The sequence below is a fragment of the Montipora foliosa genome, chromosome 11 (assembly GCF_036669935.1).
Source record: "Montipora foliosa isolate CH-2021 chromosome 11, ASM3666993v2, whole genome shotgun sequence".
Lineage (NCBI taxonomy): Eukaryota > Metazoa > Cnidaria > Anthozoa > Scleractinia > Acroporidae > Montipora > Montipora foliosa.
Genome location: NC_090879.1, coordinates 14,937,351 through 14,962,350, shown reverse-complemented (window position 1 = coordinate 14,962,350; position 25,000 = coordinate 14,937,351). Strand labels below are relative to the sequence as shown.

The following is a 25,000-nucleotide window of genomic DNA, read 5'->3' as shown; positions in this document are numbered from 1 at the left end:
CGCGAATGCTGAATGAAGTTGAAAGCGTTGGATGTTGAAGAAAATCATTTGAAGCCCTTTGCCCGGCCTTTGTATATAAATTGACAATAAAATTGACAGTTACTTGGGAAAATACATGGTTAGTCTTACGAAGCTCGTTTCATCCCGACCAAGGGACTCATCATCAACTTTATCGTCAATTTTTCACTCGTGAATTTGCGCGGTCTGGAATCCTTATGAGATATAAGGCGAGATTGCTGTCATCATTTTGTTAGCGAACGGGACTTTGGGCGTGATGCCCAACGAGTTTGCCAAGCAGAAAGGTCTCTGATGAGTCCCTTGGTCAGGATGAAACGAGCTTTATATATAAGCGGAAGAACTGTAAAACCTTTCAATCAAATCGGGTTTTCTTGAAGCATTTTTCTATCGTTCGGAGTAAATACACTACCTTGCCAAGAAAAACCTACAATTTCAAGAAGAACACGACGAAGATTCGCGTTAAAACAAATTCATCATCTCCACAAAACGTAAGCGATCCATTCTTTCCATAGAAGATAAACAGTCTATACGCCATTTCCGAGTTCATGTCTGCCTCCTCTTCAAAGCGAGTCTAAGTGCGAAGTTATTCTTAAGTTTTCATTCATATGTATAACTACAAAAACTTCGCACTTAGACTCGCTTTGAAGAGAAGGCAGACATGAACTCGGAAATGGCGTCAGCAAGCAGCAGATCTCCGATATTCGCAAAAACAAGGATAAAATCATGAAGCTCGCCGACACCTTGGAGAGCGATGAAGGACAAAAACGAAAATAATTGAATGTGGCACACAATGAACAGCTTGATAAAGCCCTCTACGCATGGTTTATTCAGCAAAAATCAGTTTTGTTTTTGGCTCATTAATATTCATATTTTCCATTATCCGGACTATTGCCCGAAAGGATAAATGGCGGCCAAAAATGTATTCTTTAGTTTATGTGCTAATGAGACTCACTAGCCTCGCTCTCAAGCAACATTTCTTTTGTATTTTGTCCAGGCAAACGAGGCTAATGAGGCTAATTAGCACATAAACAAAAGAATATTTTTTTGGCCGCCATTTATGCATTCGGTCAGCTCAGTCCCCACCAGTTCAAATAATCGAGGTTTGACTGTATTTCATACAGAATACTTGCCTAAGATATCACCAGACATAACTATCAAGTAGTTGGCGTAGTCTTCATAATCTAACTGCTTACAATTACCAGAGGCGTCATTGCTTTCTTCGCTTTTTGTCCCTTCAGGATTAATACCTAAAATCACACATCATTAATTGCTTTAAGGTGATGCCTTAGTAATAGAAGTTGTAAGATTTTCTTTAAACTTTTCTCAATTGTTCCCTACATTATGGTGACGCGAAATGTGCAATAGGTCACCAAGCTCGTTTGCGAGATATGACTTGCTCAAGTTACTCATTTAATCTTTGCGACTTCATCTATCAAGGACAAGTTTGTTCCATCTGTTCACGCTACGTTTTGCAGGAACAGGAAGCACAGCTTTGACGTAATTCTTGAAATAACAAGACAGGTGTATTGTATTGTTCAAAAGGAATAATTTAATGTTTGTTTTATGGCACAGGCACACGTCTTGAAAAGCCACTGACTACAAATAAACCTCGGGTGCGTGATCTCCAGGAGACAAGTTTGTGTCCACGAGTGATGGCACCGAATACTTTTTGCCCTGTAAATTTTTTTTTCTGACGTAAAGTTTTTAAATTTTTTTTTACAGCATATAGACGAGGAGTAAGGGAATAAAATTATGCCAAAAAAAATATAGGGCACCAACCTCGTTTAGGAGAAAACAGAAAGGAAACCAAGCTCAACACGTCGAACAACACGTCTCCCCTTTAGCATCATCGAGGCTATCACTCGAGTTTTTGTTTTGCAAGAGTCTAAAAAAGGTTTCTCGTTTTGCCCTGAAAATGGCCAATCTTCTTTCTAGCGAGCTTTCCCGCACGAAAGGTCGCTATTTTGAAATGTTCTTGGCCACGTTCGATATACCAATATTCACGCATGGCTGCGAGTCTTTAGGGTTAAATTTAAACATTGTTTTGTTTAGAAATATCCGTTGAGACTTGTGACACAAAGAAAACAGAACTGAGCCGTGAAATTTGACCATAAAGCCTCTTAGCCATGCCGGAATACGAACGTGGCCTACACTGTGTTATGCGCAGAACAGGATGCGCAGTGCAATACTAGGGAATCACCTTAAAGGTTTCTGGCTCTAGGTGCAAATGTCGGAATTTCGACACACTTTGCTAGAAGAAATCATCACTTACGAAAATTACTACAAATTAATAGGAGCTCCGCAAAATACTTCCGTGTTTTCGTTGCATTCAGTTGAAATTCTATCCATGTTGGGTGAATTTCATTAAAAAGCGCCAGAATGAATTTTTCCATTGTTAGTTGAGAAATGACTATTTCTTGCGAACACGTTTTTTACAACAGTTAGATGCACAAAACCAAAGGTTTCACCAGCTAAGGGTTCATTCTTTTAAAAGCAAACTGATGGGAATACGAAACTCGGGGGTTCAATAATCTTAATGCATGTTCTAGAAGAAGTTACTGTGTTTGAAAACCACTGACCTCTACAAGGGTCAACTCTAGAGAACATCTCTGTAGTTATGAGTGCTATTCCGTAGATTACAAAATGACTACTGAACCTAAAGAAACCAATGGAAGAAAACAAAAGCCCGAGTAATTGCCTGAGCCATGCAATCACAAGAAGCGCACACAACAAAATTAACCAGTCAAAACGCAAAGAACATAAATGCAGCCGGCGCTTAGCGCGGGAAAACGCGAGCTAACCAATCACAATTCAGAGGATCATCTTGCTTCTGATTGGCTAACATTTTAACTAAAGCCAATTACTGTACTACATGCAGCAATAAACTGAATTCAACGTAAGTTATGTTTAGTACTCAACTAAAAGCAGCCTTATTCGAATTCACTGGTTTCCTTACTGAGAAAATTGGAACAAATTGGAACTTGAAAGAAATGTATGTATCAGGTGTCTATGAGAGAGGATCATCTCTCGCTTTCGTCTATAGCCTGCCCTTCAAATCCATACAATTCTTCCCTCGAGTCCTTTCACGGGAACACAAGGGCCCAACAAACTGACCCGCTCCCAAAAGTGTGGCTTCATAGCTCAGTTGGAAGAGCATTACACGTGCATCGCAGAGGTCATGGGTTCGAGCCCCGTTAAAGCCTCCTGAATTTTGCAGGTGTCTATAAAGTGAAAATTGGTTAAATTGTCCTGATACGCGGTAGGATCATTCCTGTCTTTCGTACACTGGAACTTAGTTCTTGCCAATGACACTTTGAGACCTGTCCAAGCGAAGAGTTTTGTATTAGGGCGTCGCAAACAAACCAAACCTATAACACTTTTACTTTCCCATTGCATACGTTCTGGTGATATGATGAAGTTTGAAAGCCACTACAAAGCCTCCTCTAATTGATCAAATAAAATATGCCAATTTTTCGTTCAGCGTACGGTTGTCGAGTTACACGCTCACCAAATGATCCACAATAAAATCGTAGATCTTCGGAATTCAGGATGAAAAAGATCTATTATCCTTCCTCTTGCAATCTAGAGAATATAAAATCAGAGCCACAGAGAAAAACACTCTCGTTAGAATCTAAATCAACCAATGTTTTCTAAAACCTCAAAACGTGGTGATAAAAAGACATACCTCGTGCTTTTCTGTGGAAACTAGTTCTCCTGAAGGAAGTTCACACTTGTTTTCCTTTGCTATCCTCTGCAGAATAGCTAGAGCTTTCTCCGGTTTGCCAGCTGCCATGTAAAAACGAGGCGATTCTGGTACCAGCTTGTAATAAAATGAGAGGAGAAACGAAGCCAACGATGGATAATTACCTCTTAAAACTACGTTTCCAACCTAAGAAGGGGTTGTCAGCACCAAGAGGGCGAATAAAAGAGATAAATTTCCTTGTTACTTTCTCCAAAATGACCCGAGCCGTGTGAAGTGGACATTGTGAGAACGTTTTCTCCCCCAGCTGTGCGTTCTGACATTGTTGGCCCAGTATTGGAGAATTCAGTATCCTAAGGTTGGATAACCTTAGCGCACATTGGCCAACATTGTTGGCATGTTTTGCAGCGCCTCCAACAGGCAAACGATGTTACGACGTTTAGTCGAGACTTCACTAAAGTCACATCGGTGAATGCACAACACTCACCAGTCTTCAAATGAACCATCACATTCATTCTTCCTTCGAATCTCACAAATGGGGAGGCGAAACAGGGACCACGGAGGGGGAGGGGGTGGTGGGCTTTCGCCTTTTTCTTTGTTTACTTTTTGAAAGTGATATGTAATGCACGATAAATAGAGGAACAGTGGCCCATAACGCGGGTCTTCCTTGGCCGGATTTTTTCTCCGCGGTCCCAGTCAAACGACACAAAATAGCATATTCTTACCTTACAACAACAAATAAAAATAAGCAAAGGTAGCGAAGATATGAAGAACAGCCACCTCCAGCCCAGTGTAGGCATGACTACCAGGGCGATCGTTATCTCGAGACAGGACCCAAGAGACCACGATAACTGCAGAGAATGAATTTATTACGCTTAACATCAGTTTAGTGTTTAGTTTAGCCTAGCTTATTCGCTTCGCAGTGAAGTAGTCGTGTAGCCGATGTCGCAACGTATAACGTGATTTGCTCGACACCCAAACCGAAAACAAATGACTAAACAATTGAAAACAATGACTTAGACTTAATAGAAGCTGCGTACAATACCAAACAATTGCAGGTTATGAGAGCTGCAACATTATTGCAGTGAACGCGGCCTCACAGCAACTGCTAATTACTGTGGCCCGTAGACGTGTGTGGGTTTGTAAAGTTTATGAACATGGGTTAAAAGACGGAAGGGGCTGGTTTGTAAGTTTACGATCCTCACGCACAAATTGCTTCACCATTTATGTACGGAGAAGCCACCCTCAGTTGCCGGTTTCCAATTTCAGTTCTTTGATACTCAACGGAGCAAATTCATCCCCTGAAATTCACCTTTTACGAAGTTCTTTTCTTGGGTGGTGGTCTAATTACTGAAGGTCCAGGGCTGAAGGTCATTGCTCGTGTACATCATTTTGGTCTAAAATACTTTTAAGTAATTCGGGGACTGATTTGGTTTTACATCAACGCGCCGCCTCGTTGATTTTCGAGCACGAAACAGTTAACTCAAGGGAATACTGACTCTGATAAACACGTGACGTAAGAAAGACAACTGTCAATTAATACATCGTGCAGTTCTCACCGACAGAGCATTTAGCAGAATTCCTCGCCTCTTGCTTGGAAGGAACTCAGCCCAGAGATTCATGCTAAGGAGAAAATGTAATAAGTGACTTCAATAAATGAGATAAAAAAGTAAATATTCTTCTCCGTCACATGAGAGGCCTTCGAAGACTTTGTCCCGGCTTTGGGAAGGTGATGATTCTTTTTGTCTTAAGGCAATGCATTTGATAGTCTCCCAAGCTGGCTTCATCTGGCTTGTTTCAGAAATTTTGCAGGTTTTCTTTCCAAATCCCCTTGTAGGTACATTTACGTTTACAGGAAAAGCGGTATTTATCTCATCCTGCAAGTCAGATTTATCCTACAGTGAAGGGTGGCCAGATTTGTCGTGGGATCAAATCAATACCAAGCGTTTGAACTGTTAAGTCACCAAGGAATGAGCCAAGGTACCCAATGCCTCCCAATGGCACTGAAAAACATCGACCGAAACCTACGCGGCATTTTCTTGTGTTTTACACAATGTACATCCCCAACCCCGACGGGACTAAGAGCACGAGACTCACGAGACGAAGATACAGAACTGAGAAGCATGTTATTGTTAAGTTTGCATTTTAAGGACGATCTTTGGTGTTTTGCCACACTTCTGGGCCCTTTAGGTTTCTAAAAAGGGTAAAGTCGCCTGCGAGCCAACTTGGGCTCATTACGGCCGGAGCTTATCCCGGTTTCATTAGCATGAAGCAACTGGGAGAATTTACTCCCCCCTGGATGGGATGGTAGTTCATCGCAGGCTTACCCCCAGCAGTATATCGCCGGTACCTATTTATACACCTGGTTGAAGAGAGACAGTGTGGAGTAAAGTCTCTTGTCTAAGGAAACAACACGATGACAGAGCAAGGCCTCGAACCAGCGGCCCTTGAAATCGAGAGACCAGCGGGCTAACCACAACGCCACCGTGCCTCCACCCTTAAGATCTAAGCACCGATTTAAAAATGTTTAGCCTTGCGGTGATTGTGTTGAGTACTTCCACCAAAATATTCTAAAACTTGGGACTTGAAATCAAGTCGCCTGGGTTGTCTGACAGACTGATACTGACGAAAGTGCAGGTTCGAGTTTCATATTTTTCTGGTTCTTTTCTTTGTCTTCTCCTTTTAATGTATTTTTGAGAAAGAAATTAGTTCAAGTTACTTCATGTAATTTCGGTTGGCGATGTCCTCCCAGGATACCCCGTTGATTCGATTTTCAACTCCGAAGTCGATGTCTTACTGATATGTCTTTGACACATAATACTCCATAAACATTGATCAAATGCTCAAGGACACACAAAACGTGACGCTTAGACGGACATATGAATCATTCGAGCTGGAGTATCCCAGAGTGTGGAGCCCAAGAGCCCAAGGACTCAATTTATAAAACGCACTGCTTACCACTGAGCCACCCCTCCCATGCCTAAGCCCACTATTGTACTGAACACCATAATCCAGAAGTAATTTGGTGCAAACGTACTCAGCACTGCGCCAACAAAAACCACCAAAGTGCAAGCCAGGACTTCCTGTGTGAAGCAAAAGAAAGTTTCAAACATTTAAAATGTTTGAATAGCTGTTGACACAGAGTTTGCAATTCGAAATTCACGGTACTTTGCATAAACTTCACAATGCATCACAAGGTGTTCCTTCAGCCTAAGAGCTTCGTGCATTTATGGTTCTCAATCGATTTTCGAAACTATATTTTTTTTCAATGGTAACTCGAGGATGAAAACACAGGGTTAAAAGCCACGTTTTGCTGTCTTTATGACACCATAATCACGACCAAAATGTACTTGAACAAATTATTCGATGGGAACACATGCTGTCGGGAACTGTTCATGATTCTAATTGGTTGATCAATTGCACAAGTCAAATGCTGAACTTCATATAGATGGGTGTTGTCTCCAAAGAGATCTTCATCATAACTTACTTCTCTTTCGTGGTTTAGTGAGATATTATGTGACATTATGAATTACTTGGGGAAGGTCATTAACCTGAATTACCGACAACCATCACATTTTGACTATCATCAAAGAATCTCTGTGCAAGTTCTGATAACTCGAATTAGCAACAAGGTTGACAGTAAATAACTTTGTTCATATCTCCAACATTTTCAGAGGGAAGTGTCATACTAATTTCCAGGTTACCTTCTTTCTTCCAAAGTTATCTGACACGTACCCCCAAATACATGTACTGACGGTCATGCCAGAAAACACTGCCTGCAACAAAACAGACAAACACGAAATGATCTCAAATAAGAACGAGACTATGGTAATTGCATTCGTTTTCTCCCGGAACTTAAATGCAGTTTCATTGTTGTATGAAAACGCAGCACCCTTCTATCTTTGAGCAAGCTATTCCCCACGCAAAAATCTTTAAAATGATGTTGATTTGTTACGCCCAGTGACAGATTTAATAGAGGTGTGCGCGATTCAGTTAAAAGACTTAAAATCTTGCTCATGATTTCTGTAAGACGGTGTTCTTGCATGCATCGTGCGTGATTATAAAGTAACTGTATACTAAATGAATGCATTGCGCAGTAACTCACCGTAGTAATTGTCGCTTCCTGCCACGTGGCTAAATTCCATTCACAGCGAATAGCAGGGCACACGATTGCAAGAATTGTCACTTCCATAGAGTCTGCCATCTGAACATGCAACCAACAAAGAAACACTAACGACTTTTAATCGAGTTTAAAATAAAAATCAATTTCGTTCTTGTCTGATGGTCACAAAGAGGAAAGTAGCGGTGATGAGGAAGGACAATATGCGCATGATCCTGATGGCGAAGACTACGGTGATGGATAGTAATGATGTTGATGATGACGACGACGTTTGACGAACTTTGTGATGACAATCGCTATGATAATGATAACAAAGTTGATGATAAAGATATGATGATATAATAATAATAATAATAATAATAATAATAATAATAACAACAACAACAATAATAATAATAATAATAATAATAACAATAATAATAATAATAATAATAATAATAATAATAATAATAATAATTTAATGTTTATAATGATAAATTATGATAATTTATTTATTGTGGTATATTATTAGTAAAATAATGATTTAACTTACCCAAGCCAAACCTATCACGAACATGAGCTTAATTTGAAAGGTTCCGTATCCAAGCTTGTCTATTGCCTCTTCTACGGTGTAGGTAGCCTTGCTGCCTAAACACAATTTGTAAAATTAATAGGCGAAATAGCAAGGCTTCGGGTATTACCATTGATGTTTTGAAAATTCTCGAAAGCGAACGAGCCTTTAGGCGAGTGTAATTTGAGAACTTTCAAAGTATGATGAGTATCTGATGATTCAGCATTGTACGAGAAGACCGTGCGAGTTTTTGTGTAGAATACACTAAATACAGTTTTCTAGCTAGAGTCCTTCTCGAGGAAAGATCCATGTATCCAAACTGCGTCAAGGAGTTACGTTTTGTTGAAAAAACTACTCTCACACGTACGATGTAGTTGCCATAGTAACTAAATTGGGACTTTAAGATCAACAGGATTGTAGTACTATCCCCCTAGCAGAATCAATTAATTTTGCCGAGTGTATTTTCAAATCCTCATACATGACATCGCGTTTAACAACAAAAAAGCCAGCCAGACTGTTTTGTATTCGTTCAATGACTGCTTGATATTTCGGTGTTGCTTTAATACGATCGAGTTTCCACGCCCTTTCTCTCACTTAAAATCATTTTCTGATTCATGACAGTGTAATATTGGTTCATTAGCTATCCAGCGAGAAACCTAAGTCACAACGGTTCACAAACCGCCTGTGTGAGAAAAATAAGGAATTGAACTATCGGGCCATAGGGATTCCGAGACACAATGACACGGAATTCCCTTGAGCCTCCGTTTATAATCTTGTCACACTAAGTATAAAATGCAAGTGTATTTTAAGCTTTTTAAATCACACTTACTCATATCCTTTGAATCGTGTGTAGAAGCTTTACCTTGTCCTTCATCTTCAGCGCTAAACCCGGAATCGTCAAGATCTGTCGTTTCCATTTTGAAAAGAACCGACGATTCTTCACTTCCTGTTCGCGAGAGATATTCCTACCAGAACATTTAACCTCGAGATATTTTAGCGACAAAATTTGATTTGAAATGCCCGAAATACCAAGATATGAACTGAACGTCTAGTTTTTTCTCGCTCGTATTGAGTTAAGGCGATATTTGTCTTTCATTCGTCTGCGAATCAACAGTGATCCTTGCTGATCGAAAATACAGCGATAGTTCACTGCCGTCCGGAGCAGGTACCTGCATCTTTTCGATTTGATTCCTTGAAACAACTAATTAATAACTGACACTAGCTTTTATTACAATTTTCATAAATTATTATAAATTGAACTTATGTGAACATGACACACACAAATCAAACCCTATTTGCAATGCCGCCTTCCCCATCCCCCCCCCCCCCCCCCTCTGTTAAATGACTTAAATAAGGAAGTCTTTGCTGACGCCATTGATTACAATTTCATTCATTAACATTCATACGAGTTTGCTCACAGAATGCATCATGGTATTTACAAATTGACCTCAAAAGGTAAAAGAACTTGTTAAACTTTGATAAATTTCTAATTTTTAATTATTCTTTTAGGTTTGAAAACGAACCAGTTATTACAACCATAAATTCTCGGGTGGCAAAAGCACTAATCATCGTGTACAATCTTTGTAAAATTTCGAATTTTCAAAGCATCATTGTTCAGAGATCCTCCGGTATATCGCGTTCGCATTGTTAGAGATATCTTATTATGCATTCAGTACTTTATTCTTTAGCCTTATGCTAATGAGGCAGAAACGAAAACAAAGATTCCCCTATAACATCAGAAATCAAGTGGGAAATTTCATACTGCTAGATTCATACTGTTCATGGATCTGTTCATATGTACGTTTGTCGTGTTCCAAAGATTTAAACTTTCTATGCCTTGTTTCATTATTCATTAAAATTTCCACATTTGCTGAAAGCGTCGGAAAAAAGAAGACGAATCGCCCACCGTCACCGAAGCAAACCTGACCAGCCCCAAAGAAGCAAGCAAATCGACCAATCAGAACTTGACAGTAAGATGACTGACAGTCAAGAGACAAGACAGTATAGATTTGACTGCCGTGCGTATTGCGGGCTCAATCGTCATGAAAATCCGTTCAGTCTCGTCCAACTTTATGTGTAGACAGCGGTCTATCTATTCGGTAAATCTTTTCAGCCACAGAGAAGAAGCCAGTGTAGTGTACGTCATCGGGTGTGACGTCATAATGATAATGTCCTCCTTCGCCATGATCACTAAAGCAGTGAAAGTGTTCAATTCGTAGGTCCAGGCCCTGACGGATAAAAGGGGCGAATTAACGTTGCTACTCAGATAGTTTCCAAACATTTAGGATTGGCTTATGTTGGTAGTTAGAGCGATTTTCACTTGTGTCGAACGTGATTTGCGAATTGCTTTGGTTTTGCATTACTTCACTCAGTGATTGGTTCAAAGTTCTCGCGCTATTTTTTCAACCAATCAGAGGTAAAACCAAAACTAATAGTGGCTTGCGCATGCACATTTTCCCGCGCTTTGTGTCGGCTACGTGTAATTACTTTGAGTTTTGATTGGTTTACTGGATTGCATCCGTCCTTTTTGATTGCCAAAGTAATTACTTTGCTTTTGGTTTTACGACACTCGATTAAAACTCGCTCTATTGGCCAATATCGAAAATACCATAATACTCTTTATTCCCTCCAAAATTTGGGTCATATCGTACCTCATTGAACGGGCTTCAGGATTGGCCAAAACAACAATAGAACGAACAAAGATAACAATGGATTTAGCGCAGAAAACAATAGGAAGTACGATATAGACCGAATGCATAAAGCCTGGCTCTCAAGCAACATTTCTTTTGTATTTTGTCCATGTTAGTGAGGCTAATTATAATTAACACATAAACAAAAGAATATTTTTTTGGCCGCCATTTATGCATCCGGTCTATTATATAGCCAATGAAATAAAGTGTTCAACGAGAGGTACGACCCTAGCCCAAAATTTTGCATAAGCATTGTTTTTATTTTCTCTTTTCTCTTGGGACTTACAATGCTCCCAAGAGAAACTGGTAACAATGCTTATGCCAAATTTGGAGAAACAAAGAAAGAGTATTATGGGATTTTTGATATTTACTAATTGATAATAGCAAATGTTGGTCATGTCGTGATTGAGACGTGAAATGACGAAACTCTGTTTTTAAAAACAGGTCGTCGTTCACCGAAATCTTAATTTTCAACTGAAATTGATTCTGAAGGAAATGTATATTTAAAATTCGGGTTATAGACGAAAGACAGAAGTGATCCTCGCGCTTATCTGGAAAACTTAAGCAATTGTATCTTACTTCAAACATACACTTCTTGTTCCGTTGAACAAGAGACCAAACACGCCAAGAAGGAGGAAGAACCGTATTTAATTTAACAAGACAATTCGATCTAAAATACAAATAAATTGCGTTGGCACTCGGCCAACAGGAAAATGAACGCAAATAAACTTAGAAACCAACTGAAAAGTTACTTCTTGACTGTCTCCGTAATTGACGTACACTGTGGCAAACGGTCCGGTAGAACTGTAGCGAATAACTGGCTAGCAAACATGATGAACAACTGGTTAGCTTGGTTGTTTCGACACAACTGGAAATTTTAGGTAGATTACGCGATTTTAAATGAAACGCTCTACGCGACGAGCATTGTGGCATACAGGTGGTTTGCAACCAATCTCTAGAGACGCAGATGACAATGCTGCAATGTACAATTGCTGGTGGACGAACAAAAGGAACCAATGAGACATCTTTTGTTTTCGTCCACCAACATGGCGGCGATGACGTCACGTGAAAACCACCTATAAATTCAAGTGGAGCGAGCGCGCAACATTAAACGTAAACAGCGCGCTGGTTTAACCTAATTCACAAAAACAAAACTGAATGTTCAGCGACACACATCTTTCACCAAGTCCTTTCACGGGAACACATGAGGCCAACAACTGAAATTGACCTGCTCCCAAACGAGTGATTGCATTGTGGGAGGCGCGGTGGCCTCATGGTTAGTGCGCTCGACTCCGGATCGAGTGGTCCGGGTTCGGGGCCTAGCCGGGGACATTGTGTTGTGTTCTTAGGCAAGACACTTTACTCTCACGGTGCCTCTCTCCACCCAGGTGTATAAATGGGTACCGGCGTAATGCTGGGGGTAACCCTGCGATGGACTAGCATCCCATCCAGGGGGGAGTATAAATACTCCTAGTCGCTTCGTGCTACGGAAACCGGAGATAAGCGCCGGCCTGATGGGCCTTCCTAGGCTCGTAACAGAGACTTTACGTGTAAGAGACAATTGCTAAAAATGTCAAGATAATTGCAATGGATAACTTCTGTATTTGAAGCCGCGTCTAAAACTCCTGCTGATCGTTGGAGCCAAGTTTGTCAACATTCGTTAAGGTGCCCCTTACCTCAAGTATTTTTGCAAAAAAGATTCTCCCGTTCTCATTTTAACAAAAACAGGAAGTTGTTTGCCCCATGAGGTATGGGCTTATTTCTGAGATGACGCTACAAACTGCTAAACTTTTCAAAACTGGAAGTCGAAACATCTTGTGACGTCATTTCAGGGACGGACCGTTCCTCTCATTAAATGAATGAAGGGGGTAACTGTGGTGCTGCGTCGGTGGGGAAGTAGTATACAAAAATTTGGTTTTATCAACGGAGTTGATAAATGTAAATTGACCATCGTACAGAGATTCTAAAAGCTGACGTTTCGAGCGTTAGCCCTTCATCAGAAGGGCTAACGCTAAATTTACATTTATCAACTCCGTTGATAAAACCAAATTTTCGCTCCTCTCATTAGCTTGGCCTTAGGAAAACACGATTGCCACCTCTGCAAACTTTACGCAACTCAAGCAGTCTTTAAGAGGCGAAATCGCAACCAGTTCACCTAAAATACATACTTAATAGGGCTGAAATTTTCTTTTTCGGAATAAAAACATTTTGATGTTAGGCGCACTTTAATTGCTGGTTTTAGACGCGCGACGAAATTGTTCAAACAATGTAGATGTCTGAGTACGTCATCCAACATCGAGAAGCTATGCACTCGGTCACTCGGTCACGTTGGTGTACGGGACTCGAGCTTTAATACTTGAGAAAACGTTTTCTTTGTCCCTGTTGTCTTGAAATCATGGCCGATAAATGCGTGCATAAAACGAGAATACGCGCCAAAACGTTGGCCAATACAATTTGAAAAACAAACCACTTCTCAAAAAATGAAATCCCAAGATTATAAAACAGTGTGAATAGAGGTGAATTGAAAAGATTTTACTTACTGGATCGTGGCTTTCGAACACTCCTACACACACTAAGGGAGAGCTCATTTCGTAAAACTTCAACCAGTTATTTACATCTCCGTCTGTTTTGAGTGGAGTTTCGGAAAACCTTGGCTGTTGACAGCGAGAAAGATAAGATATGAGTAGTTAACCAAAAAGGAAACGGAATAGGAAAGTCTGAGGTTTGGATTCGTTTGTGACCTTAAAGTGTGCCACCAGTCCTGAAACCTTTTCTCCCATTGAAACAACGAGGAAGACGTGGCGAAAGAGCTTATAAAGGTAACCCTTCACCACACCACCACAATGTTCTCAAGCTTCAACAACTATCACGCTTAAAAAAGCAAAGACGACTTGGTGGTGTGAACACATACGAGAGAGGAACTCCCATGACAGAGTTTGCCAGAACGATAAACGTTATCAGTGGACTTTATCTAGAATAAACTGAATCAAACTCTCCTCCGACCACAGCATCTATTTGGGAGCTTATATGAAACAAGGTCGACGACGACTGCTACGAGAGCGCTAAAAAACAAGAGTGGAGTTCGATGAACAAAAACAATGGTTCAGAGCAGAGTCTGCACGCCCTGCACACGCGTGCGTCCGTGCGTGCGTAAGTACTTTAATTATACACGTGCACTTAGTGTGGGAAAACCGTTAACTATTTAAAAACTAACATATATTACAAAAAATCATCATTTACTAAAAACTGAACTACTGATATCAGATTTCCAGCATTTTCATTGGCTCGCCGGACACAGGCTATCAGTTCATATACCTGCTCTACCTAATATGGTCAAGGAACGCGTCACATTAAAAAGCTTGGAATAGTCAGGAAGTGATCGCAATAACGCCAATTTCTGTTTTTAGATGACGTTCTCGTTCCCGTTCCCGTCGTCGTCGCTAAAGCTACCCAATACGATGACGACGGCTACGAGAACTGCACAAAACAATAGGTTTGATTAGCAAAAACAATAGCTCTGCAATCTCGTGCGTTTCACATTCTAATACATTTCTTGGTGAATTTTCACTTTTCTCTCCAAACACCCAAATCGGTCATGCTAAGTTAGTTATGTAACATTGATACATCCTTTCCAAGGCGGAAGACTTGAAATATTAGCGAAATGATTAGAATTACGCGAAGATGTATTCTTAGATGACTATACCTCGTGGCCATCGTAGTCTTCCTTGCTTAAGCTTCCCGTTAAGGGACTCTAAATCCTGGTTCACTCGTACGACGCAAATGCAAACGCAAACGAAGTTCATACACACAAATGGTGGACGAGCGGTTAGTTGATAGTAATGCACTGAGCCGAGGTGGCATGTTTTTTTAATTTGCGTTTGCGTTTCCTCGGTTCACACGTGCGAAATAAAAACGTATGCGCAAATGCAAACGCAAGAAAAAAAAAATCAATTTCTTGCTTCTGCGCTTGCGTTTGCGATTGCGTTTGTATTTGGGCAATCTCGACCCCAGAGCTCTTGCCACATGCCGCATGTGCAGCACGATTAATTTCCCTCTTTTAACTAAAGCCCTGGCCAAGCTATCGAACAAAGTTGGATCCAACATACAACATTGTTGAATGTAAATGTTGAGGTTGTGGCAAAACACCATCCAACATTGCTTGATGAAACTGATTCAAGTTAAATGTTGCGGTAACACTGTAACGAGAGCCCCTCGTAGCGTTTGTGCTACTGGAGCTGTTGGAGGAAGAAAATGAACGAGTCAATCGAGGAAAAACTAAAGAATGATAGAAAAGGTATGTTCACTGCAAGATACATCCGCGCTTTGCCGGATGATGACAACGAGCATGCAGGGATCAATTTGCAAAAACTTTAAACGATATTGAACCAGACATCTCCAAACAGAGCAAGCAAAATGCGTCAAGCAGAATTGTTGGTCGTAATGTTTGATCAAAAGCAAACTCTATCCAACACTTGATAGAACAAAAACTGTTGGACGAACATCTTCCAACATGGGTGGCCAAACGGTCGAACAATGTTTGATCGAGCAAAGTTGGAGCGTTGAATCCAAATTTGTTCGATAGTTTGGCAAGGGCTTAATAATGATAGTTTTGTAGCTGTTTCTTAAATTCCCGTTTTCTCTCACCATAACGTGAATCTTTGCTTTGCCTTTCTCTATCACGAACACACCACCAAAGCCTACTGGATGATCTCCAAAGCGACGAGCCAGGGCATGCCGCATGCACGTGATAAAATTCTCATTTCCAGTTCTCTTGCTGGCGCAAACTTTAAGAACCTAAGAACGAGAGACATCACGAAAAGCGAAAGCAATAAGTATGTAAATTTAACTTCATGAGATATTCCCTCTTTCCTTTGTTTGGGTTTGTGAGAACTGTGAGTGTCTTCTCTGTGATGCAGCCGATGGATCGTCATCTCAGGGGCACCCAACGAGAATATAGTTCAAAACCACGTACTTTGGTATTTAAATGGTAGATAATGCACTAGTCATTTGTTTCCCCCAGTCCTTGACCCCCGGGGATGGGTAGGGAAATTACATTTGAATGGTTGTAAAGTAGGTGTATTTCCACTGGGGACTAGAGCAGACAAACACACGTAATTCCCCCACCCCTCTGTTCCTAAAAGATTCTGAGTCATCAAGGAAATGTTAGGGAGATTACCACAATATACAGTTCTTGCCATTTGTGTGTGCCACATGAACTATATAAGGAACAAAACAAACAAAAAAGAAAGAACTGGATAGAAACAAGACAGGAATAAACGACCAATAAAGAAAAAGTTTAGACATGATTGCTGTTCTTTTATTTTTTTACTGCTGTAGTTTGCACTCTGGTCAAAACCAGACTTCCTCTGGGGGTGTCCTCTTAAGTCCCACACACTGGAGATGGAACCACTCATGCCTGAGCGGTAGGGCAGAGGAACGAAAATCTTGTAATTTCCCTACCCCCTGGAGGCGTAATTGTGGCGTATTCTCGCGTAATTGCCCTAGTAATTTCCCCATATGTCCCCACTATCCCCGGGGGTCGGGGGTGGGGGAAACAAATGACTAGTGCATAAAAGCATATTTTTATCCCCTAAAAGTTTTTCATCTGTTCGGATTTCCTAGCTGAAAGTCTAGTGACCCGAAAATTTTAGGGATCAAAACTTACCTTTTCGAAAATTTCAGCCAAAAAAAGGCTCCCGAAACTTCTACAGACTAGGTGACCTTTTTAGGGTAAAAATCCGTTAAAAATGGGCAATTATACCATTTTTTTAGATGTTCGAAAATCCTAGGACAGGCAGGCAAGCAAAACATTTTACAACAAATGTTCCTAAAATTCTAGATCTCAAGTCGTCTTCCGAACAGATATTTTCCGAAAATTGACGTTGGGTGCTCGTGTCATCTCTGAATGCCAGAAACGCTAATTGGTTTCGCAAGCCTTCTCAACACAATTTATCCACTGAGAATTCAATATGAGTAGACTGGGTACAAAATGACTTAATTACCCTACACACAACTACTGTATCTCACAAATTATTGAAAGCATAAAAAAATATCTTGTACCTTTCCTGGCATGCCATCACTGATTAGAAAATTCCCCATCAAACTGAACTCTCCACAGTTGTAGTTTTCTAGCACACAGGATCCATTCTAACTTAAGCAAAACACACATTGCCATGAAATTCATTATGGCTGAGTTTTTTAGAAAGTGGGGTACAACAAGCCATAGAAATTAGCAAATTTGGAAGTGTTACTGAACATCAGAGGATATTAGCAATGAGAGGACTATGTCATGGCCACATGCGGCTTCTATACAACTTTCATAAACGTTTTGTGATTCATGACACTACATGTACTATTTATGACAATTTATTTATTACAAGAAAGAAATATAAATCCTGTTCATGCCTGAATCTTTTCGGTTTTCCTTTCATTTTCTGCTTAAGTGACTTTTCCTTACTTTGATGACCGAGAACCCTTAAAAAGTCAAAACTCTGGAAATGTTGAATCCTAAAAAAAACACTACTGCTGATCAGTACCCTAAAAGCCACATTAAATAATTATTAGAACAATTTGTACGCTCGTTGGATGTGGCCTTTTTGCTCCTCAAAATGTGGAAAGTGCTATTTAAAGGTGGTAAATTTGAAGTGTAATGCATATTGTATGACAATGGGTGGAGACATAGCTAATGGAGATCTGGGTCCCAGGCAGCAATAAATTATTGACTGAAAACACAACCCCTAAAACCATGGCCCGATGCACTAACCCTTGAACACTGGCCTTGAACTATGAAAACTCCTTGCAAGCTAGGTCGTATATTTTTTCGATTCTTATTCGAATGACCCTTTCACGCCCGAGGGGACCCCCTTTGACGACTAAAATTGTCTGGTGTTAAACAGAGTAAAATCTGTAAGTGTCATTCTTGGGCATTAAAGGGTCAATGGTTAGATCATGTAACCAATGTTGCAGAGGTCCTTGGTTCGATTCTCGCCTGGAACTCTGATTTCCTTTTAGTTCTCCCTTCACCACTTTGCCAAGAAACAACTATGTCCTCATTATCATTACTACATGTAGATGGTTTCCCTTAATACTTCTTCTCTGCTGTACTCTTAATGAAAAGGAAGAACAATGATGCATTACACATCTGCACAATGTCACGTAAAGTTAAATTGATTTAATCATGACCACACCTCTTCATTTACTTTTGCAATTTTTGTTGCAATGGCTCCCTTTTGCTCACAACTGGTCACCAAATTTGCCATCATCTGAAACACAGCCATCGTGCATTACTGCTTCTTACAACAATAACAATATTATTATGAGATGATTATAAAAGATTGTGCAATCTTTAAGTGCCTTACATGTATCTTAACCAGTTTAGACCTTCTCTAGAACACATTTTTGAATCCTCAATCCAAGACCAGCCCTTCTACTGGTTTATTACAATCAGTGCAAATAGCACAGTCATGGGTTGATGAATCCCGTTCAAGTCTAGATATTTTTCAGGCTACAATCCTGGACAAAAGTAAATGAGACCTTAAGTTTCTCTAAGTTTCTCAAGTTAATTACTTTTAGACAATAACAATTTACAATAAAAGCCTTAAAATACCCCATCAACCTTCCCCACCCTAAACAATGTTGTTTATTGAGAAGAGCAAACAACCGAGATATTGCACAACATTGGTTTTTATTTTGGGAGGGGGGGGGGGATGGTGAAGGCGAGTTTGGAACTGGAAGATTTACTTCCTTGAAATAAATTATTGTTTAGATATAAAGTATAAAGAAGAAATAATGCACCTATCAATGTTAAGCCTAAAGGAGGGGAAGGGGGGGGGGGGGGGGGCAGGAGTGGGGTGGGGATTTTGAAATTTTCATTTAAAAAATTCAAACTCCCCACCCCCAGGAAAAAGGTAAGTAATTTTTTTCCTGGGAGTGAGGGGGGGGGGGGGGGGATTATGACCAATTATTGCTCAGAATCCCCACCCAAGTTCAAGTTCAAGTGAAGGTGGTCAAAACGTTCCTTTGTATGATCAAAAATCCCAGCCCAGCTGACATCACATACAATCAAAATTCCTACCCTAGAGACACAACTCACAATCAAATTCCCGTGGTTAGCCTGTGGAATATGTTGTTGGGTGTCTCCAGTGTTGTTACAAATTGATGTGGAAAAGGTCCAGGGTGTGATGAATAAACACAAAAATTCCATTACTAAATGTTTCTACTTTTTGTGTTATGTTATTTATTGCTTTTGGGCAATTTTTATGGCCTGGAAATTGGGCATGGGATTTTTTTAGGGTTAAATTCTCATCCAGGGATTTTTGTGGGTTTTGTTTGAAGCCCTAGGGATTTTTTGGGGTCTTGATTTTTGCTCCCATTCAATCATCCCTGTCACTTGAAATCTGGAATACCCCCCTTCCTTGGGACTATAGCACAGTCCAACATGTAGGTTTTTTTCAGGCTTGCTGGCGACTGCTTAAGTTCAGATGTCGCTAAGCGCAGACTGCCAGTGAAAATTGCCGCTTGAGAAAGGGGTGATCGCTAAATGAATTTTGGCCGTCAATTGAAGTGACTGAGAAGATCGCAAATTATTCTTTACAAAGTTGAAAAGTTATGCGATGAGTTAACCATAGTTAATAGAGGGGAATGGTTATGAAACCTGTCAGATTTCTTTGTTGTAGGTTTTTGTTCTCGTTTTTAGCCTTGACCGTGCACAAAACACAATAGTAACTGTTGTTTACTCCATACTGCAGAACTAACCAATAGAAACGTGTTGGTTACGTAATTCATGCATAGTGTATGAGCGCAAAACAAAAGATTGTGCATGGTCGTGGACTTTCCAACCTAAATCTTGGCTGCTTTGTTTGCTCTTTTGATGTTCACCGAGCTTCCAAACCATTCCCCTCTATTAACTATGAGTTAACAAAAAAATGTAGATATCTCTTAGTTATATAAGGAGTTATCACTAGAATTTATCAATACAGGAAATGAAATAAAAGCGTTGTTTTAAAGGGAACCTCCACTAAAACAAGAAAATAACTTAAAGCCACAGAACATAATGTTTGCAATTAAAAATTTTCAAACTTTTCCCAATGAAAGCGTTTGTATCTGAAAAAAATGAATTTCAAAAACGCTTGTTTTGGCTTTCAAATTTCATCTTGAATATTTGTGATGTGTCCTGGTTGCCCTATAATGTTCTGACACAAAGAGCAATAAAACATGACACATGTCATGGCATGGCAACCATGACACGTCACAATTATTCAATATGGCAGCGCCGGGGAAATTTGAAAGCCAAAACAAGCGTTTTTGAAATTCATTTTTTTCGGATACAAACGATTTCATTGGAAAAAGTTTGAACAATTTCAATTGTCAACATGATGTTCTGTGGTTTAAAGTTATTTTGTTGTTTTAGTGGAGGTTCCCTTATATACATGTAAGTACTGTTGTGCGTGTCTTCTCTTTCCCCGTATTTGCCATCTTGAAGAATGCAAGACACTTGGAACAATCTTGTTACCAGTTTCCTTTAATGTGCAGAGCACGATCTTACCCCCTCAACTCTGCCTCAATAGGACTAGCTTCCAACGGGATGAATTTATTCTTTAATAGCTACATGTACATACCTGTAAGTTGCCTATCTACCTGTAATAATAATTTATTTCTAACTTTCATTTCATAAAATTCAAATAATAATAATAATAATTATTATTATAAGTGTAACTACAAGTTTACCTCACAGTTAACACCAACAAATTTGCTGCTCCCAGCCCCTGCTCCAATCATGAATCCACCTTGAAGCTCTGCAATCTCTGCTATGCAATTGAAACTGTAAAACTGCAAAATTAATTATTAAATAAATGTAATGCAACCATGAGACACAATATCATGTTTCTGTGAAGTGCATATAATTTGCTTTTAGAATTGTTTAGAGAAAATAACAAAAATCTTGTTAACACACTGACCCCTCAAACGCCCCCCTTGGGGTGCCCCCTGTTGACGAGTAAAATCGTCTGGCGTTAGACAGAGTCAAATTTGTCAAGTCTCACTCCCAGGGGACAATGGGTTAGTGGTACTGTGATGTACACGTAGTTGGACAATAAACAAACAAAGAAGCCTCGCCTGTGATCTGATCTGTTGTAAGGCACACAGGAAGTGGACAGAGCAGGAAAGACTGTAGTGTAGGGGAAACACAAGACACAGTTGAGTGTTTTCCCTACTTCTTGCATGCTCTATCCACTATCCTAAGTGGCAGCTTCACAACAGAACAGATCACAGGCGAGGCTTCTTTATTTGTTTTATTATAATAAAGACTTTTTAAATTTCCTCATGTCTTTGGCTAAAATTTCTGGAATACTTTATTTTCCAAATGCCACAAGTGATGCCAGCCATGAATCTGTACTCTCATATGAAAGCACACTGTTTTAACCATTCAGAGTGCATGCATGAACGTTATATCAAAACTTTATTATAATAATACCTAAAATCTTGCGAAATGTTTCAATTTTTGCTAGATTGGCCATGATGATAATAATAATAATAATAATTTAATAATAATAATAATTTAATAATAATAATAATAATTTAATAATAATAATAATAATAATAATAATAATAATGGAATTTATGTAGCGCTTATACATCGCTGTTCTAAGCGCTTTACAAATTATGTAAAAAAGGACAGAAGAATATATTAATTAATCGAGTTTTTACAAGCTTACATATGTATAACACTACTGTACATATTAGGAAATTATAGCATACACATCTTAAAAAGAAAAAAAAAGAAAAACAAATATCATGATGAAACTACAATGTAAATGTCATATACCTTTTTAAAAAGAAACACTTTCAACTTAGATTTAAAAAGATTAACACCAGAACAAGCTCGAATTTCAAAAGGGAGCTTGTTCCACAGAATAGAGAGACATATAACAAAAAGCATCCTTTTTTTCTTTTACCTTTGAAAGATCTGGTAATGGTATGAGATATGGTGGCCCACCAACATCAGCTATTCGTGTTCTGCCACAAATGCCTTTAAAGAAATTCAATCAAGAAAAATTGCAGTAAAGTAATTATAGGAAAATCTAATACAGTAGTCCCATGACAAGCCTTTACACAACATTTTAAACTAAATGTACCTTAAAAAGGTTTAAACTACAAAGAGCACTAACTGGTGCCAGTTGTAGTACACAGTCAACAGTCTATATTTTGTTTAATTTCAATTGAGATTTTATTGCAATATGGCTCTTTTTGTTCATTAGTTTAATTAAAGATGATTTATATAAACATTGAGGTAGGAAAAGCAAACTATTTTTTTAGGATTTTGGGGACATATGTAACTCCTAGGGCTTCAATAATGTCTTATAGACAGAAGGGAGTGGCTTCCGCTCGTTCACCGCATTTTTGTCTATTGTGGAGTGCCATGATTCCAAAAAGATTCTTTTGTGCCAATTATTGACATTCTTTTCTAGAATTTCCACATAGCCAGTGTCAATGTCATGGTCAGTGGTTTGGGCGTGATCTTTTATTGCCGACTCTTTGTTATCATTAGTTCCCGGTTTATGCACCCCGCCACGTGAATTCCATGATCTCTTTGTTTCCCCAATGTATGTGAAATCACACGATCGGCATTTTATTTTAACCTTGTACACAATGCCTTTTGTTTTCGTTTCTTTTGGGCGATCCTCTGGTTTCCTAAAATAATGGGCGAGTGTTTTTATAGGCTTGAAAGCAGTTTTTATGTTTTTAGGAAACCAAAGGATCGCCCAAAAGAAACGAAAAGCGGGGAGCATAAACCGGGAACTAATAATAACAAAGAGTCGGCAATAAAAGATCACGCCCAAACCACTGACCACGACATTGACACTGGCTATGTGGAAATTCTAGAAAAGAATGTCAATAATTGGCACAAAAGAATCTTTTTGGAATCATGGCAATCCACAATAGACAAAAATGCGGTGAACGAGCGGAAGCCATTCCCTTCTGTCTATAAGACATTATTGAAGCCCTAGGGGATAAAGTAACTTCTTATTTTAGTTTTAGCATATTACTCTCGAACAGCATATTTTAGTCACTCTGATGAAGACCGCAGTTGCAGTCGAAAATTCAGTTTTTAATAATTTTTTATCTAGATCAGTTGACAACGTTTTTTATAAACACCTTTTATCATATAATGGATACTGATCGCCCATCAAGTATTTATATGTAACTCCCTTTCATTGTTTATCAGTGTGACATTATGCCTCTCTTAAATGTTGTGTGCTGAGTGACTACTCAAGGTTATAGATTTCCAAAAGCAAGGATGGATGCACCTGGATCTGTCAGGTGTCAATTCCTTATTATTGATGCAAAAAGAGAGAAATCAGACAAACACGACATAGTTTAGAATTAAATTTATATTCAAGTGTTGTTTTAGAATGGGTAGAACAATACCAGCTGTGAACTTATGTTGATTTACATGTATCTCGACCTTTATGCCACATTTGCTTTAAATAACTGATGGATTTTGGTTTACCTTTACTTCTTGCAATTTAAACCAAGGTTGAAACAAATTGACCTGGTCTGGAAATTAATTAACCTAAGGAACAAAATGCCCTGCAACATGTACATATTCACTTGAGGCTCACAATTAAGCATACCAGGTGCAGCTAGATTCCATGGTTTTTGCCTTAAATCTGGACAATCCACTACTCTGACATCAACAGTTGAAAAATTCTTGGTTAGCCCTTCCTGGAGTACTAAAGCAATCAAGGAAAGAACAAAAAAGAAACTATTCTGAGAATGAAGTGGATCTGGCTAGCTTTCTAAAATAATTATTTAAATAAAAGAAGTGATAACAAAAAAAATTATATGGAGCGAATTGAGAGCTACCCGGTGCCTAAATAAAATTTCCTACCTTAAAGGTGGGTATGAATCCAGTCCTAAGAATTTTTTTTAAATTTGCAGAGTTTTACCTCAGCCTAGTAAAAAGAAGATCGAATTTATTCTGATTCGTTCTTCAAAGAACACCCCATAATTTGAACAAAGGTTAGAGGGTATTCAGCAGTTACTATGCACTTTTTTTTACACGGTTACACCTAAGCTTAAAGTGCATTCGACTGACCCTATTCCAGAATATGGCATGTCCGGTGTTTTAAAGCAACATGGATAATAAAGATAGGTTTAAAATAGCATTTTAGGAGGTGTTTGACAATTTTAATGTGAATCTTCGTAAAAACGAAGGATTTCTAAACTCTATTCCATGTCTTCCTATTCCGGAATACGGTCAATCGAATGCATCCTTAATGTATTTTTTAGTTGCACTGAATCACGGATCCACATTCGTATAATAACTCCAAAGGTAATCCGTTGGACGAGTGAAAAAGTTTTAATAAATGTCTTTTCATGAATACCATCAAAGGACTTATAGTATAGAATGTACTTTCATTCTGATCGATTCCAGAAAATAAGGAATAGACATACAGCTTTCCCTAGCAATGAAATCTCAAGTTTGGGTGCCATCTTTGACCACGCTGTATTTTCCATGAAACGATTACAGGCTCAATTTTCATGTATCTCACCGAGTTTCTCAGCGATGGCATGGGATGGCAAGGTTGTTAGCAAATCGTTTAGCAAAAAGCAAAGAGTGACTCGTGGTCTCAGCTCATAATGTGGCGTTAGTTACAAGGTAACTCCCCCACCTTCGGCAAAAAGGAAAACAAGTGGAGCAGAACCTGCTGCTTCTGAACAGGAAAAACACAAAATCTTGGCAGCATATTAAAGGAAGACACTAGACAGGAGTGTTGTAACTTTGGGTTGTTGAATCGGAGCAATTGCAGAATACCCCGCAACACCTCACCACTATTGTTTCCCCTAGGCGGCATTCTTTGAAGAACGAGTTGGAATACAATAGTCTCAGCTTATTCTTATTCAATGAAATGCAAATAAGT

General features: G+C 39.2%; 2 protein-coding genes across 2 annotated transcripts in view; both read right to left on the bottom strand.

Annotated features, from left to right (window-relative positions):
• Nucleotides 1-9,680, bottom strand: part of LOC137976170 (synaptic vesicle 2-related protein-like) — a 15,697-nt gene extending 6,017 nt beyond the window's left edge. The window contains exons 1-11 of the mRNA XM_068823464.1: nucleotides 9,218-9,680; nucleotides 8,371-8,465; nucleotides 7,824-7,922; nucleotides 7,423-7,494; nucleotides 6,677-6,801; nucleotides 5,278-5,341; nucleotides 4,444-4,569; nucleotides 3,704-3,838; nucleotides 3,527-3,600; nucleotides 2,598-2,674; nucleotides 1,149-1,265 (exon numbers count right to left, since the gene is read on the bottom strand). Coding sequence (XP_068679565.1) covers nucleotides 1,149-1,265; nucleotides 2,598-2,674; nucleotides 3,527-3,600; nucleotides 3,704-3,838; nucleotides 4,444-4,569; nucleotides 5,278-5,341; nucleotides 6,677-6,801; nucleotides 7,423-7,494; nucleotides 7,824-7,922; nucleotides 8,371-8,465; nucleotides 9,218-9,305 — 1,072 coding nt within the window. The 5' untranslated portion in view covers nucleotides 9,306-9,680. The remainder of the gene's footprint in view (nucleotides 1-1,148; nucleotides 1,266-2,597; nucleotides 2,675-3,526; nucleotides 3,601-3,703; nucleotides 3,839-4,443; nucleotides 4,570-5,277; nucleotides 5,342-6,676; nucleotides 6,802-7,422; nucleotides 7,495-7,823; nucleotides 7,923-8,370; nucleotides 8,466-9,217) is intronic.
• Nucleotides 9,681-9,729: 49 nt separating this feature from the next.
• LOC137975184 (ester hydrolase C11orf54 homolog) overlaps nucleotides 9,730-25,000 on the bottom strand; it is a 15,960-nt gene continuing 689 nt past the window's right edge. The window contains exons 2-9 of the mRNA XM_068822269.1: nucleotides 23,711-23,809; nucleotides 22,031-22,104; nucleotides 20,805-20,906; nucleotides 18,266-18,340; nucleotides 17,139-17,225; nucleotides 15,723-15,872; nucleotides 13,619-13,732; nucleotides 9,730-10,616 (exon numbers count right to left, since the gene is read on the bottom strand). Coding sequence (XP_068678370.1) covers nucleotides 10,443-10,616; nucleotides 13,619-13,732; nucleotides 15,723-15,872; nucleotides 17,139-17,225; nucleotides 18,266-18,340; nucleotides 20,805-20,906; nucleotides 22,031-22,104; nucleotides 23,711-23,809 — 875 coding nt within the window. The 3' untranslated portion in view covers nucleotides 9,730-10,442. The remainder of the gene's footprint in view (nucleotides 10,617-13,618; nucleotides 13,733-15,722; nucleotides 15,873-17,138; nucleotides 17,226-18,265; nucleotides 18,341-20,804; nucleotides 20,907-22,030; nucleotides 22,105-23,710; nucleotides 23,810-25,000) is intronic.